A 16468-nucleotide genomic window follows, 5' to 3' on the forward strand; every position below is an offset into this window, starting at 1 on the left:
CTGTTCGTCCCCCACGGGGCAGACGGAGAAAGTCATCTGTGAGTCACCAGGTGGGAGGTGGACGCAACAGTCCTTCATCCCTCCCTCTAGCCACATCTCTTTCGATTTGAGTTTGCAGCTCCCCACACACTCCCAGGACGGGGTGGAGTGTATTTTTCTTCCTTTGAATCTGGGCTGGCCTTCAGATTTCTGGGGGTCAAGGGAAGATAGTGGAGACAAAGATGGACCAGATCTGAGCCAGGGCCTCAAGAGGCCGTGGGCCCCTCTGTTCTCTCTTAGGGCCCAACCAAGCCTGTATTCGAAGTGAACAAACCAAACAGCCTGCTGGTCTATGCCATCATGCAGCCCAGTCACTCCTATGGTCCCTGCTGCCTACCAGCAGAGCCTCCTTGCTGACCCGTGACTGGCCACAGATTCATAAAAGAGCCCTGCTGAAGCCACCAGAACTGCCCAGAGGAGCCTAGTACACTAACCCATAGAAAAACGAGCTAAAAATTAATTGGCCTTTTGAATCATGAAGCTTTGGTGTGGTCCGTTACATGGTGATAGCTAACTGATACATACGGAGGGTCTGGGGAGAGAGCAGAGTACAGACTCTCAATTATTGTTATAATTAGTAACTCATGAGCTTCAAACTATGAGAATTTGAATCCTGGAAGAGACCCACGAACTCAGATTGGTGGCTTTTTAAGACTTTATCATTTAAAAAAAAAAAAGAGAGAGAGAAGATAACAGAAGAGGGAGGTAGGGAGAGAGGGGAAAGAGGGTGGTGGGCTGGGAGGATGATGGGAACCTCCCCAAATGTCAGATCCAAGTGACCTTCCTTCCCTGATGGCCCCAGCCCACCCCGAATCCCTTCTCTGTCCTGGGGGTCAGGGGGTCCCCAGCCACCATCTTCTGTAGACCCAGGTCTGGGATCTCAGCTTGGGTTTTGGGCAGAGGTGAGGGCACAAGTGGGGTGCAGGGCCAGAAGGCCTTGTCTTTGTCCTTGAGAGACCCTCGAGTGGGCGCTCAGGCCCCTCATGTCACAGCAGGGTCCCAGGGAGGTAGGCATTGAGTTGGGGGGGCCGTAGAAGGTGGGCCAGGTGGTAACCGGAAGCAGGTAAGAGCCTGAAGCCGTCACAGTCCAGAGGGTGGGGTCTGTGAAGAGGAGAGGAGAAGCCAAGTCAGGAGGCAGGGAGGGGTCTGGACCTATATCAGGTCTTCTGTGCCATCCCCATCACCCCTAGAGGGAGAGGGACACACAGAGAGAGACAGAGGCAGAGAATCGGGACAGACATGGAAGAGGGAGAGAGACAGAGGAAAAAATAAAAAGACAAGGAGAAAGTCAAGATAAAGAAAGCGATAAAGACAGGCGAGAGGGATGGGCAGAGCAGGACAGAAGAGAGACATGGAGATAATCAGAGATGGAGATGTGGAAAGAGAGAGAGTGAGAGAAACAGAAATAAAGAGAAAGACAAAGGCAAAGGCAAGGGATGGGGAGAGACAGAAAAGAGTGGAGAGAGGTCGCAGGAGAAAAGGCAGCTTCCTGGGGCAGCAGGAGGAGATGCTCCCTCCGTCACTGCTGTCCCAGAGGTCCCCTAGGACCAGGGCCCGCCTGTCCATGGTTGATCAGGGCAGAGCTGAGATGCCCATGGACCCACCAGGCCCTGCACAAACCTGTCCAATCTCTCTTCCCAGGCTCAAGCTTCCAGAGTCCTCCATGTGTCAGCCCTCGTGGGTCTCCACCCTCATCTCCCAGCCTTTCTACGGGCCCTGAGTTCATTACTCACCCATTTGACTTACCAACCTCAGGCCAGCCCAGTCCTTTTTTATGTGGGGTTTGTGGGCGAAGAGGGGTGTGGCCCAAAGGACTGTCTCATAGCCTTTGCATATACTGTTCCTTCCTTTCCTGTCTCACTCTTTTTATTCTCCTGGTATCAGCTCCAAAGTCCCCTCCTCCAGGAAGTCCTCCCTGAACCTCCCAGCCTGGGTCGAATGCCCCCTCTGGGCTCTTCCAGTTCCTAGGTTCCCTCCTTCCAGCCCTGCTTACTGTAGGTCATTACCATCTAGGGACAGGCCTGTCTGGGCTGTGAGTTGCACAGGGGCAGGGCTGGGGTGGTATAGTCACTGCTGTGTCCCTGCACCATCCAGCACAGAGCTGGACACTCTGCTCTGGGTGGGCTCACTATGGGAGTCTGAAGGTCTTACAAAGGGTTGGGAGTAGCATAACCCCCAACCCAATGTCCCTAGACCTAGAACACTCACATTTCTCCTGACTTCAGCGTCTATAGATAATGCCACTCTCCTTCTAAGTTCAAACTCATCCCCATTGATCCTGGAAGACAAAAGTGGGGTATTAGTGGGTGTTCACCAGACACTTCCATATGCCCCCCTCCCCCTTCTTTCCTGAAAGGAATCCTCTATCAGGACAAACTGAATCATCATTTAAGAGGGTGGTAGTGGTTTAGTCGCTAAGTCGTATCTGACTTTTGTGACCCCGTGGACTGTAGCCTGCCAGGCTTCTCTGTCTGTGGGATTTTCCAGGCAAGAGTACTGGAGTGGGTTGCCATTTCCTTCTCCGGGGTATCTTCCCGACATAGGGATTGAACCAGTGTCTCCTGCTGTGGTAGGTGCATTCTTTACTGCTGAGCCACCAGGGAAGCCCATTTAAGAGGGTGCTGGTCCTTTAAGCAAAAATGGAACTTTCCACTGGATGGGTGAAGTCTGGAAGAAGCAAACTCTGGGAGGAAAACACCAGGAGCGGGAAACCTGTGTTTGCATCTCCAACTTCCCTCTTATGCAAATGAAGCATTTCAACACCTGAATCCCAGAAGGAGGGGCATCATCTTGTTTAGGGGCAGGGCCTGGTGCCCTGGACTGTGGCTTAGTTAAGGGGGTGGGGCCTTACCTGGCGGCCTGACGGTCACATGTGACTGAGTTTCCGTGTAGCCCGCCATGGGCTGGCCCTCTGGGCTGAAGGCTGCACCCTGCCCTGTTGAGGGATGCAGGCTGAGCCCCAGGATGCCGGTCCAGGCTTTGGCACCCCCCTAGAAACACGAGGCCCTCTGTCCCCACCTTCTCCCTGTACCTGTGCGGTTGGATTGATCGATCATTGGTTGCACGATGCGACGTCGGGCGTTAATGAACCTGGGAGGAGGTCATGGAAACGGAGGAGGGTGCAAAGAATGAGTAGAAGAGAGGCCGAAACGAACGCAGAGACAGAGAGCGAGTGGGCTGGAGAGGACAGATACTGGGGCCGCCCTTAGAAGCGAGGCTCCGAGGGGCTGATTCTTCAGCACCGCGGACAGCGCCCGGCCGCCCACCCCGGGCGGGCCCACGGACAGCCCAAGCCTCCTGTGTCGCTCACCAGTTGTTCACTTGCAGGATGGTGAGCCCCGTGTCCTGCGCCAGCTGCTTCTTCTGCTCCTCTGAGGGGTACGGGTGCTGTAGCCACCAGCGAGAGTTACCCTGCTTGCCTGGCTGCCCTTTGATCCTCAAGGTCTGGCCTGCCCAGGTTCCCCAGGGGGATTGGTGGGCCCAGGCTGGGGCAGGGCTGGGAGAGCCATCATGTCTAAGCTTCTATGTTCCCCGGAGCCCAACGGAGGGAGGCAGAGCCAAGCTTTGGGCAATTACCCTTGCATCCCCGCCCCACCTCTTCCAGCAATTAGAGGCTAATTGGCCAACTCTCATTAGGGAGGTGGAGCTGGGGTGGGGGTGGGACTCCACCACCCTGGGAAAAGGAGGCAAAGTCCAGCACCAGCCCTTGATGAGTCCATTAGGTCCTTGTGTATGTCTCTCCCCGTCCCAGTCTCTATCTTTCCCTGTGTCTGTCTGGCTGGCTGGCTCTCCCTCTCTGTGACTCAATTTCCCCTTGTGTCTCTCTTGCTCTGATTCAGTGCTCCCTAAATCTCCCTGTCCCAATCTTCATTTCAGCCTCTCCTTGTCTATCTTCCTGTCTCTATTTTACCATCCCTCTTCATGAGGCAGAGGGGTGCAGTGATTACGGCCAAACTGCCAGCATCTGAACCCACTTCGGGCTGTGAGACCTCAGTCTCCTCATCTGCAAAATGGAGCTAATAACATCCCTGCCCTCAGAGGGATATGTTTAGCTAGATGGTGGATGATTGACAGGTGGGTGAATGGGTGGGTGGGTTGGAGGGGAGGACTGAACGAGTCAGGAGTCCTTAGTGGCACCTGGCATACAGGTGGCATCCACGGATGTTTGGTCTTGTCAATTCCCATCTGCTTGAGAGTCTCCCTCAATGTCCCCCTGCCTCAGCCTCCCATCTCCAGGTCTCAGTCCCATCCTGCCCCATCTCTCTCTCTACCCACCCCATGCCCAGGGCCCCAGGGCTCTCACCGAGAGGTGCTGGAACAACCAGGCTCTCATGATGTTGGTGGCCACCTTGGGGAAGATCCCTCTCTTCTTGTTCCGCCGCCGCTCCTGGTCCAGCTCCTCGTCCTCTCCCCCAGAGCTGGGAGAGGCCACACTGGTGTCCAGTCCATCTCCTGAGTGGGGAGAGGGGTGCTGTGCTTGTGGACAGGGAAGGTGGGGGGCCAGAGGAACCCAGAACCCCACTCTGAGGCACCACTCCACACCCCAGTGATCCTTGCCCCTCTGGAAGTCCTACCTGCTGTCTAACTTCAGTCCTCAGCCTGACTCCCACCTTTCCCCTCTGCTTCTCCAGTTTCTCACCTTGGTCACTGGAGTTGTCCCCACTCTGGGAGGCCAGGCCCCCACTGGATGGACCTGGGGTCCCCAAATGTACAGACCCGCTGTCTTCATGGTCTCTAATCCATGTTGTATTCTGGAAAATAGGAGTTGGAAGTCAGTGTCAAAGCTTGGGGTGCAATATACTACAGTGACTAAGACCACGGATTCTGGAGCTAGGACTCCTGAGTGTGAAGCCTGTCTCTCTCTTTGCTGGCTGTGCGACCTTGGGCAAGTCACTTCACCTCTCTGTGCCTCAACTGGAAAAACGGAAAGCAATAACTGTTCAACCCATCCCCTCCCAGAGTGTGGTAAGGATTCAATGAGTTAATTTATGTAAAGGCACATAGCAACCATTTAATAAAGATGAGCTTGTACAGATCTCCCACACCTTATCTGAAATCCTTGGAAACCAGCACTGTTGCAAAATTCAAAACTTTTCCCATCTTTCAGCAGTAAACCAGTGCACATGCTGTGTATTTCCTAACACCCAGAGCAAGGTATGGGGCATAACCTCGTCATCAAACTCATTAACATTTCTGCAGTGAAATGGATGAATACTTAACTAAGTGGAATAAATAAAGGCTATAAATAGCCTCTCATTAGTTCAGGTCAGATTTTGCTGCCAAGTGAGTTTGCACTAAACTTACAGGGGAAAAAAAAACACCAGCTTTCTGTTTTCAGAGATTTGGGGGGCTCCAAATTACAGATCAGAGTCCACGGCCATATTTTCTTTATCCAAACTCCTACACATTTTGAGGAATTTGACGATGCATTGAATTCAGCTCTGTCCCAGCTTTGTGTCCCAGGAGGCCTACCGACCGGCATAGATACATCAAGAAGCATCAAGACTTTGTCATTCAATTGTTGGGAGGCAGATTGGGTGAAAATGGGGGTGGAAACAGCCACAGGCTGTTGTTGAGCCCCAGGGTGACCCCCTTCCCCGTTGAATGTCCTAGACCCTGCCCACTGCTTTGTAATCAGTCCCCCAGCCCTGCAAATACACCCAGAGTGGATGTATCATCTGTGTTCTGCCAGGGCTCAGCCTGAAACACTCGGTAGCTTAGAGAAGTTTCCTCTGGGCTCAGAACATCTGTGCGAAATTTAGAGCTTGTGGGCCTTGGGGATGGGTTGTGTGCAGACTGTAGGATCATTAGGTCTGAAGGCTTTTGAGCATTGTTGGAACTGTCACCCTCCCCTTCTGGTGCTGGATCCATTCGGATGCTGTGGGTGCATGCGTGTTAAGTCACTTCAGTTGTGTCCGACTCTTTGTGACTCTATGGACTGCAGTCCACCGGGCTCGTCTGTCTATGGGATTCTCCAGGCAAGAATACTGGTGTGGGTTGCCATACCCTCCTCCAGGGGATCTTCCCGACCCAGGAATTGAATCCGCATCTCCTATACCTCCTGCATGGGCAGGCGGGTTCTTTACCACCAGACCATCAGTGCACCGGATGCTGTCTTAACTCTGCCATGCAGCAGGTAAGTGTGAACACGCTTATGTCCCTGCCCATCATGGCAAGGGTGTCCCTGGAGAGGAGGCGTCTGTGATGTGGTTGTCACCTGGGCGGAGCTGAGACATGGAGCGGTGTTTGAGCATGGCTGTGTCACTCTTGGAACTGGCCAAGTGGCTGTATCTGACAAGGGCAAGGCTACGTTTGGTTTTCTAAGCTTGTGGCTTTAGTTCTAAGGGTCGGGAGTGTGTGTGGTTATCCTGGTTCCTGCATGAACTGCCAGGCGACTCCATGATTCTCTGTGTGTGGAGGGAGGTGTCATGGCCATGGGAGCGTGTTGGTGGCTGAGTGAAGATATGGAATATGACTGTGCCTCCGAGGGAGTTGCAACGGATCAGCACACGCACTGGGTGTGCCACTGAGAGGGTGCGTACTATGGGTTGTTGAGTTTCCCTTGTGGCTCAGCTGGTAAAGAATCCACCTGCAATGCAGGAGACATAAGAGACGTGGGCTCGATCCCTGGGTCATGAAGAGCCCCTGGAGAAGGGAAAGGCTACACACTCCAGTATTCTTGCCTGGAGAATCCCATGGACAGAGGAGCCTGGTGGGCTACGGTCCACAGGGTCACAAAGAGTCGGACACAACTGAAGTGACTTAGCACATGCACTCATGGGCAGAGGCTCACCTGTGACTTCTGTCTGCGCATGCTCAAGTCCGTAGAGTTGTGGTGTGGCTGTGCGCCTGTATCTGGGGGCGGGTGTCGTGCTGTATAATTGTTGAGTGTGTCGACAGCGTGACTGCCCTGTGGGCGTGGGCCTCCTTGGGTTCTGCATGGCTGTTGCGTGATTGTTACCTGGATGCTCAAGTCTATGAAACTGTCGTCTGATGGCATCTGAGACTGCGTGGATCTGGGGCCACACGGTGTGTGCCCATGCCAGCTGGAGTCCAACTGTTAGGGGACTGGGGTGACATGTGTGTGCCTGTGTACAGGCACTGGGGTTGATCTGGGTCTAATTGTGACTGCAGCTGAGTTTGTGTGGCAGGGTCTGGGGCCATTTGGGTGGCTATTGTGTGCCTGGGGTCTGTGCACTGCACACACACACACACACACACACACACACACACACTCTAGAACGGCAGTATCTTGGTCAGGCTGTGAGATCTATGACCCTGTCATGCCGCTGGGCTGTGTGTGTTTAAGAATGCAGTGCATGTTATCACCTGGCTGTGAGTGTACTCGTTTGTGTGGCTGTGTGTGAACCTGTGTGGGTGTAGCCCAGTTCACGGGGGGTATCTGCAGCTGTTGGGGGGTATGTGCGTGCTTCCGTCCAGCTGTCCCTCAGTCTGTACAGCTGTGGCATAGTCGGGGCATGTTCCAGGGTCAGGCCGTGACAGGCTGTGCCTGCCTGAGGCTGTGTCATGGTGTGCATGACCCACCCCCCAGCTCTCTGGGCATGCCTTTGGTGGCAGGGCAGTGCCTGCTGCCCCATGCCGAGCCCACCTGGTCTGGGAGGCTGGGGCAGGAGGCCGGGTAATCGTCGAGGTCCTCCCTGCAGCTGCTGTCCCGATCCTCGATGACCAGGTCGATGGGCATCTTCCCCTTGAGGCAGGTGATGTAGCGGTGACAGAAGTTGTCGCACAGGTCGTGGACCTGAGGGGGCACCGGGGTACTGGGGGGGGCCACCCAGGGGCCAGGGCTGGGGTGCACAGGGGTGGGGGGTGGCCTTCTGCTCCAACTCTAGTAGGGAGAGAGCCTGAAGGAGGGGCAGAGGGGGCAAGAAGGGGAGGGATGGGGGGCAAGGCAGGGCGTGCGGGGGAGTGAGAAGCACTTACCTTCTCCAGCTCCAATAGGTGGAAGCGGAGCACTTGAATGGCCTGTATCATCTGAAAACAGACAGAGGAGCGGGGAGAGGCAGGGAAGGAGGAAGGGAGACAGAAGGAGGAAGAGGAGGAGGTGTGAAAAAAAAGGAGCAGAAGGCGGCCAGGAGGAGGAGGAACAGAGACAGAGAAACAGAAACAGTGCATTGGATGACAGAGAGAGAGGACAAAGAGAGCAAGAGGCAGAGAGAAATTAACAACAGAGATGGAGACCCAGGATTAAGGAATGAGGCAGTGTGAGATTGAGATCAGAAATAAAGAAAGAGAAGCAAGAGGTGCAAGAGACAGAAGAGGACTCATCACAAGAGGGGTGAGCTAAGGTCAGCTCTAATAATAACACCCCATCCTTTGCCAGCTTGGCCTCTGATCTGGGTCCCACCCTTCACCTGAAAACTACATTTCCCAGAGTCCTTTGCCAAAGGGTTCGGCCAATAGGAAGCCCTGGTGGGAGCTAGACCAGGAAAGGAAGAGACAAGCTGGGGTATTTATCCTTCTATCTACCTCTCCTCTCCTCTCTTCTCTTTCTCTCCCTTGTCTCTCCTCTCCTCTCCTCTCTCCTTTGCAGCCAAGTGGTTTCATTTATTTAGGTGTGGACTCTGTTCTGCTGATAGAACTAGCTAACACTTAATGAGTCCCCAGTCTGTGCCAGGCATTGACTCAGTATATACCCAGAATGGGGCTTCCCAGGTGGCGCTAGTGGTAAAGAACCCTCCTGCCAATGCAGGAGATGTAAGAGACATGGGTTCGCTCTCTGGCTCAGGAAAATCCCCTGGAGGAGGAAATCCTACCCACTCCAGTATTCTTGTCTGGAGAATTCCATGGACAGAGGAACCTGGCGAACTCCAGTCCATAGGGTCTCAAAGAGTCGGACACGACTGAAGAGACTTAACACACACACACAATAGCCTCACACGATAGAAATTATTACTAGCTACACTTTACAGGTGAGGAAAAAGGGCCCAAGGAGGTAGACCTGCTTACCCTGGATCTTAGAACTAGTAAGTGTAGTTGGGATTTGAACTCAGGCCATCGAGTCCCTGTTCACAAACTCTAAGCTACGCTACACTGCACTGCAAATGGGCAAAAATTATCACTATTTGAGGACGTGGGTCAGGTGGTCTCCTCTCTGCTCCCACAATCAACGCCAGGGCTATGGAGGGTGGAAGAGGAGACCCCCTTGGAGAAGGGGGTGTTGTGGAGGGCCCAGGTCTCACCAGATTGTCCAGCTCTGGGTTGGAGGAGAAGAGGGGCCTCTCGGAGCGGACCTGGGAGAAAGAGAGAGGCAGGGGAGGGCACATCCCATCTCCTGCCCACGCCCCCCGCCACTTCACTGGCTCTCCTGGGACACCGCTGATGGTGGGCGCCCACCTGCTTGGCAAAGGCTGCAATGTCTTCATTGAAGGAATCGGAGGAGCAGACGTCACCGCCCGGGGGTGTGCCCAGCCCGGTCCCAGCCCCATCACGGGGAGAACACGTGGCCAATTCACATTTCTCAAAGACCAGGGCCAGCAGTGGGAAGAGCGGGTGGCTGGGGGAAGCAGGAGGAGAGAGGGTTCCTGAGGGGTGGGTGGGGGTGGGGTGGGGCAGGGAAGTATGGTGCAACCGGGAGGTGGACAGGAGACCCACAGAGAGGTGGAGAGACAGGTGCAGAAGGAGAGAAACATCCAGAAAGACAAAGAAATGGGGTGGGGCGGGGGGCGCATCCCGAGAGCCCTCAGCCTTGTCCCACTCACCCATAGATCTCATCTTTCTCCCTCCTCAGGCCGTCACTGTCCAAGCCTGGGGGCTGGGGAGGCCGGTGGGGGCCATAGGGCCCGGGGGCTCTTGGTGCCGAGGACACCGCCTCTGAGAAGCCAGCCAGGGCTGCAGTGCTGTCCACGATGCCGGGGTAGTGGGGCAGCTCATCATACTGGGGGGGAGGTGAGAGGGGAAGCCCCAGGGAGGTGTTGACACAACAAGAAACCTCCCTACCCTCTCACCCAGGAGATGCCCCCGCCCTGTCCAGCCACCTGCCCTCCTGTCTGCATAGAGCTGTCTGGGTGGGACTGAAGGCCCCATTCTCAAGCTTTCGCTTGGACCCACGGGCTGTGAAAAATGTCCCATCAGAGATTCCTGATGTATGGGCAGGAGGGTCCAAGGGAGAGAGACTGACCCAAGTCTCAGATCTGAGGGTCGGGGGGTCAGATTGGCTGGTTGCTAACTGTCAGCTTCTCCCAGAATGAGGAGGGGAGAGATATTCAGAGAGAAGGGGAGAGAAGAGAGAGACTGGGAGTGAAATGAAAGAGAGAGCGAAAGCTTAGAGGGAGGGAGAGAGACAGAGAGAGAAATGTTGGGAGAGGCAAAAAAAAAAAAAGGCAAAGAGAAAAGAGATAAGGAGAGATGCAGGGACAGAGGAAAGAGTAGGGAGGGAGAGAGACACAGAGAGAAGATGCAGGAGAAACAGGGAAAGGGAGGTGGGCACTGAGAGGCAGAGGAGGGGAGAGAGAGGAGCAGGAGGGAGAGATTGATTTTTGCCCACGGACACTGCCTATCAAAGCAGTGCATTGTTTGTACACAAATGTACGCATACAGTCTCCCCGACTTCAATTTCATTTCACAGACCAATATGCACGTCTGAGTGCATCTTAACAACTTGTCACACTCCACTCCCCATGTGAACCCACCACACACACACACACAGCCAAAAGCCAGGCTCATGAATGAATGAATGAATGAATGAAGGCATCAGACATTTAGCACCGTGCCTGGCACACATTCAATACACACTTGTTGAAACCGAGTATAACCTGGCACAACCACACAAACCCACTTGTGCCGACCACCCCAAAGAGAAGCCAAGCTTGAGGTTTCTCTCGCCTATCATCACGGGAGCAAACGCACCCAGGAAGCCAGGGAAACCTGAAGGTCCCTCCCTTTCCTTTGAGGGAGAAACAGGTTCAAAGAGGCAGAGGGCCTGGAGAGGGGGGAGTTCCAGCGTTCCTGCCATCGCGGAGGGCTCTGAGTGTGTGTCTCTGCCCTTTTCTCCTAACTTCTCCAGAGTCCTGAAGTTGAATCCAACTGCCCCCCACTGCTCATCGCCACACATCTTAGCACGTCCCGGAATCCTGTGTTGTTCCTGCTCCCCCCACCCCCCACCTCCACCTCCAAAGATGCGTGCTCACCTCTTGGCTGACTTCTTATTCCCCAGGACCGGGAGAGAGAGAATCCCTTGGCCCTGCCTGGCCAGACCCACCTCCCCAGCCCTGTCCCCACCCCTAACCCTCTGGGAGGACTTGGAACAAAAGTAGACCTGGGAGAAGGATGGGGGAGGGCAGAAAGAGAAAGGGCCTGGGATGGAGGGGGAGACCAGGGGCAGAGAAGGGGAGACTGAGGGGCAGGGAGAGGGGAGGAGAGAAAGAGACGGGCGGAGGGAGCGCGATGGGCTGAAGGGGGCCACAGCTCCCCAGGGAGGCGATGGAAGGATGGGAAGGGGGTTGGGGGTGCGACGACCGACCGGGGCGCAAGATCGCCCGCCCTCACACCTACCCTCCGGGCCATGGGCTGATGCCGGCGGCAGCTCCCGGGTCCCTCCAGGGCCTGGCCGGCGGGGAGGGCGCAGCCGGGGGCAGTGGCCCCAGATGGCCCGCGGTGCCGACGCCAGGGGGTGGGGCAGGAGGCTGGGTGCCCGGCCCCCCCACCCCCACCGCTGTCAGCGGCAGGCGTCCGGCAGTGCGGAGGCTCCGAGCATGGACCCCCAGCCTCCTGCCCCCGCGGGGGTCACGGCGAGGAAAGGGGCGAGCAGGCGAGGAAGGGCCGCCCGAGGCCCCCTCCCCGGGGCCCCCAGCCCCTCCCCCGGGTCCTGGGAGGAGGGAACCAGCCCGAGACCCGGGGACCGCGAGGCGGGAGACAGAGGGGCGCGGGGGAGCCGGGCCCTGGGCGGCGGGGGGCGGTGGGGGGCGCGCGGCGGCTCCCAGCGCGGTGCGGGGTCCCGGCGTTGGCGGGCCGGAGAGATGCTGGCGGCTCCGTCTCGCTCTCTCCCCCTCTCCCGGTCTCTCCCTCTCTCTGTGGTCACATCCGGAAGTTCCACAGCGGAGATGCTTAACCCGCTGTCCGCCGGCGGCTCGGCCGCGGGCCGGGCGGCGCGGGGCGGGGCGGGGGCGTCCGGAGCCCTCTCCCCTCCCCTCGCCTCCCCCTCCGCGCTCCCCGGGGCTGCGGCCGCTTTCAGGGGCGGCTTTTTGTATGGGAGGCTCTGCGCGTCTGGTCCGCCCGGGTCCCCACCCCTCCGGCCTCCCTCTCTCCGCGTCGCCCCCTCTCCCCCCACTGCGCTCGGGTCTTCGCCTTCTCCCCCTCCTGGCCGCCCCGGCCTTATCGGTCTCTCTCTCTCTCCCCCTTTCCACCCTTCCCCGGCTCGCTCTCTCCATCTCCCTGCTTCACTCTTTTCCTCTAGATCTTCAAGTCTCTCTGTCTCCCCCCTTTTTTATTTCCCCTCTTTTCCTCCTTTTCCTCTTTGTGTCTCTGTCTCTCGCTGTGTCTCTCCCTTTCTCTCTCCCATCTCTGCCCCCCTATATCTGTGCCTCTCTCCTGACCCCCAGACTCCCAGAGGCCCTCTGATCAGCCCCTCTTGCGCCTCACGGTTGCTTGCTCTTTCTTCCTGTCTGTGTGTCTCTGACTGTGAGACGGATCAGAAGAGAACCAGAGGCTGGAAGTCACCAAACCCCTTTTTCAACTTTCTCTTCTTGCTCCAGACCACCCCTCCCCACTCTCCAACTTCCCACCTCTGGGAGACAGGGACATCCCTGAAGTCATCTGTGTGTGTGTGTGTGTGTGTGTGTCCTTGGCTGTGTCTGTCTGTGTGCCCGATTGTTGGTTCATGCCTGTTGTGGGTGTGTTGTTTCTGTGTATGAATATGGTGAGTTTGGGTTGTTTAAGTGTATGTGCCTAGAAACCTCACTCTGTCCCTCTGCCCACTTTTGACCTCTGCTATTTGCAAGTTTCTTAGCCTGTATCCTCCTCAGCGGTTCTCAGAAGTTTGTGATGGAATCTCCGAAACTGAAGGTTAAGATGTGGTTGGTTGCACAGCCACTGGAGATCAAAGGATTCCCAGAGAAGCCTGGGACCCAGGCAGCCTTTGAAAGTGGTATTCTAGTGAAATAAAGAAGGTGTCTGCAACAGAAGTTTATTGAGCACCTACTGTGTGCTGGGTGATGTTCTGGAGATGTCACAGGGAGCAAAAGACAACCTTTCCTGGCCTCCAGGTGCTCACATGCTACTGGGGATGGTGTGGGGGAGAAAGAAGAGTCGGGTAAATAAATGTGTAAGTATAAAATCACACTTGGAGGTGATAAGTGCTCTGAGATGAAGCAGAATAAAGACAGGGAGATGACAAAAGCTGGATAGGCAAGTTCTCAGGGGAGGTGTCATCTGAGTGGAGACCTGAAGAAGGGGATGGAGGAAGCTATGCAGGTGTTTGCGTATCGTGCCAGGCAGAGGAATGGCAGGTGCAAAGGGCCTGGGGCAGGAATGTTTCCTAGGCCAGCAGGAGGGGGCGTGGAGTTGGGGGGAGGGAGAGCAAGACCCCTGGGATTCATTCTCTCATTGGCTTTTTCTACAGTAGGGTCTTTGGAAAACAAACAAACAAAAAAGATGGCATGTGTTTTGTTTGTTAATTTTTAAAATTTATTTATTTTTGCCTGTGCTGGGTCTTCATTGCCGTGTGCAGGCTTCTCATTACAGTGGCTTCTCTTGTTGTGGAATGTGGGCCCAGTAGTTACAGCACACTGGCTCAGTAGTTGGGGCTCATGGGCTTGGGTGCTCCACAACATGTGGAACCTTCCTGGACCAGGGATTGAACTGCACTGGTAGGCAGATTCTTTACCACCAGACCACCGGGGAAGTCCTCACATGTGTTTTTTCTTAATTTTTTAAAATTCATTTTCTTTTTGGCTGTACCGAGTCTTCATTGCTGCATGCAGGCTTTCTCTAGTTGTGGCGAGCAGGGCTGACTTTCCAATTGTGGTGCCTGGGCTTCTGACCGCAGTGGCTTCTCTAGTTGCAGAATACGGGCTCTAGAGCACAGGCTCAATAGTTGTGGTGCGTGGACTTAGTTGCTCCTTGGCATGTGGGATCTTCCCAGACCAGGGATCGAACCGGCATCCCCTGCATTGCAAGGCGGATTCTTAACCCCTGAACCACTAGGGAAGCCCTTCAGTAGGATTTTTATCCCCTGGTGACCTCAGATTCTCAAGGGGATGTGTAAGTGTGTATCAGGAGGCCTGTGAACTCCCTCAAGTCTTCCTGGCTAAGTATGGACCTGGTGCCTACGTGATTTTACAGGAAGAAGGCCCATAGTTTTCACCCTGTGATCAAAAAGGATGCTTCACCCCCAACAGCTAGAAACCATCACCCCAGAGGAAGAACTCTAAAAAGAAATGAGGCAGAGATCCATAGAGAAGGGGATAGAAGTTGGAGGAGATGAAGACCCAGGGAGAGGAGGGACAGAGGTGGGCAGACCAAGTCTCAGAGAGAGAGGATGGGGCTGAGAGGGCTGGCTGGAGACCATACCCCCACCCCTGCTGGGCTCTCTAAGGATATTTTTATGACCCTCATAAACAGCTCCATCTCTGCCACACCCTGCTTCTCCCTCCTCCTCCTGGCTTGTGGAAATTAAACAAAACCACCCAGGCCCCAGGGAAGGGGGCGAGACCGCTGGGGTTACAGCAAGAAGGACTGAGGTTAGGACAGCAGCAGCACTTCCCAGAGGGGGAGGGTGTGTTGGAGGGCTGTGGGGGAGGGCCAGGGTGATGGCGCCGGTCCCCCCAACCTCAGGAAGGTGGTCCCTTCTCATCCTATGAGAATGAGGGCTCAGCCTCACATCCACACGACCCACCCCCTTGCCTCTGTCTCATCCAGGAGGACTGTCCCTGTCTTTCTCTGTGTCCTTGTCCTGTGACCCCCCCCTCCTCGGCACACCATCAGCCTGCCTCCCTGGCCATCTCTGGGTCTCCTCCAAGGATCTGGGGTCCAGACCCACCTCAGATCAGCTCTTCCCTTTCTAAACCTCAATTTCCCCGGGCCCGAGGCGGCGGGGAGTGAGTGATGGTGAAATGGTTAAACTGGAAGGTCCCGGGAAGCTGGGACTCCGAGCAGCCTTGACTGAGTCTGGGGTCCTCATCCCAGTGGATGCTCCCCCTGAAACTCTCCCAGGCACTGTTCCTCAGGTGACACTGGCCCTTTAAGGAAGGCAGAGGGGTAGAGAAGAGCCTTTAATCACTGCCACACGCACCCCGCCCCCCAGATAGGGGTTTTGGAGCAGAAAATTAATTTAAATCACTTTTTAATTAAAGATGCAAAGCTCTTCTGGGTGCGCCCCCCCCTCTCCCCTCCCCCTACTGCCCTCAGTTGAGGCTTAGGGTGGGGGAGTCAGGGATCTAGGCCCCTCAGCTTCGCTTTGGGTCTGGAGGGGCGTGCTGAGGTCCCCAGGCCCGAGCTGATCCTGAAGACAAGAAGGGACTCCCGATCTGACTGTGATGGGGGTCGGGGGTGGGGGGAGTGGATGGAAGGAAGGAAGCAGTTGTATCTTAACTGGGTGGGGGCCTGGGTGAGGCCAATTTGGGGGGCTGGGGGGCTCGGGGAGAGGTGAAAACAGAGCAGCGGAAAGGGGGTCAGACCGAGTCCCAGAGCGATGCAGAGAGAGGAGAGAGGAAGGGGAGGGAGTGAGGAGAGAGAGGCAGGGAGAGACACGCTCAGAGACAGAGACGGAGACCAGAGTTATTCCTCCCAACGCTCCGAGCTCGGCCCCCAAACACGGAGGGGGGGCTTGGACTCTTGAGCATAAATCTTTTTAATTAAAGAGAAGAGCAGGGGAAAATAGGAACGTCTGGGAGAGAAACTGATGTTAAAAGCCAGAGGCTAGAGGGGGGACGAGGGGGGAGGCTGGCTTTCTCACTCCCCCTGCCCCAGTGTGTCTCACCCAGACACACACACACACACACACACACACACACACACTCTCACCCAGACACACACACACACACACACACACACACACACACCAGCCCAACTCTCTGGGACCTCAAGCCTCCGCTGCAGAGCCGTCTCTCTTCAGTGGTTCTTGGCTGGACACTTGGACCCTTTGTCCCAGGCAGGGGAGGGTGCCGGTGGGTCCAGGCCTGGCCCCAGCTGGCGGGTGCCCTGTGTTTGCTGGCTGTTTGCATCCGTGAGGTGCTGTGTGGCCCCGGCGTGCAGGTATCTGGAAGCCTCTTATCTGCACTCGCGCCTTTCTCTCTGAATGTGTGTTTGGGCGTCCCTTCATGGCTCAAATGGTAAAGAATCTACCTGCAATGCGGGAGACCTGGGTTCAGTCCCTGGGTCGGGAAGATCCCCTGGAGGAGGGCATGGCAACCCACTCCAGTATGCTTGTCTGGAGAATCCCCATGGACAGAGAGAGGAGTCTGGCGGGCGACAG

General features: G+C 55.8%; 1 protein-coding gene across 2 annotated transcripts; it reads right to left on the reverse strand.

Annotated features, from left to right (window-relative positions):
• Positions 1–680: 680 nt before the first annotated feature.
• On the reverse strand, positions 681–11958 carry MEIS3 (Meis homeobox 3). 2 transcript variants are annotated; one of them, XM_043899624.1, is made up of 13 exons: positions 11551–11958; positions 9759–9934; positions 9394–9553; positions 9240–9290; positions 7981–8031; positions 7649–7747; positions 4679–4790; positions 4343–4491; positions 3350–3426; positions 3071–3129; positions 2891–2974; positions 2248–2317; positions 681–1140 (listed from the first exon to the last, which is right to left on the reverse strand). In XM_043899624.1, exons 1-12 carry the CDS (start codon positions 11560–11562, stop codon positions 2268–2270), a joined length of 1080 nt encoding a protein of 359 aa, XP_043755559.1. In that variant the 5' UTR covers positions 11563–11958; the 3' UTR covers positions 681–1140; positions 2248–2267. The 2 variants fall into 2 exon arrangements, with proteins under 2 accessions (XP_043755559.1, XP_043755558.1); XM_043899623.1 differs by having other exon boundaries at positions 7649–7798; positions 11551–11955.
• Between the last annotated feature and the right edge of the window lie 4510 nt (positions 11959–16468).

This window comes from Cervus elaphus, chromosome 4 (assembly GCF_910594005.1).
Source record: "Cervus elaphus chromosome 4, mCerEla1.1, whole genome shotgun sequence".
Taxonomy (NCBI): Eukaryota; Metazoa; Chordata; class Mammalia; order Artiodactyla; family Cervidae; genus Cervus; species Cervus elaphus.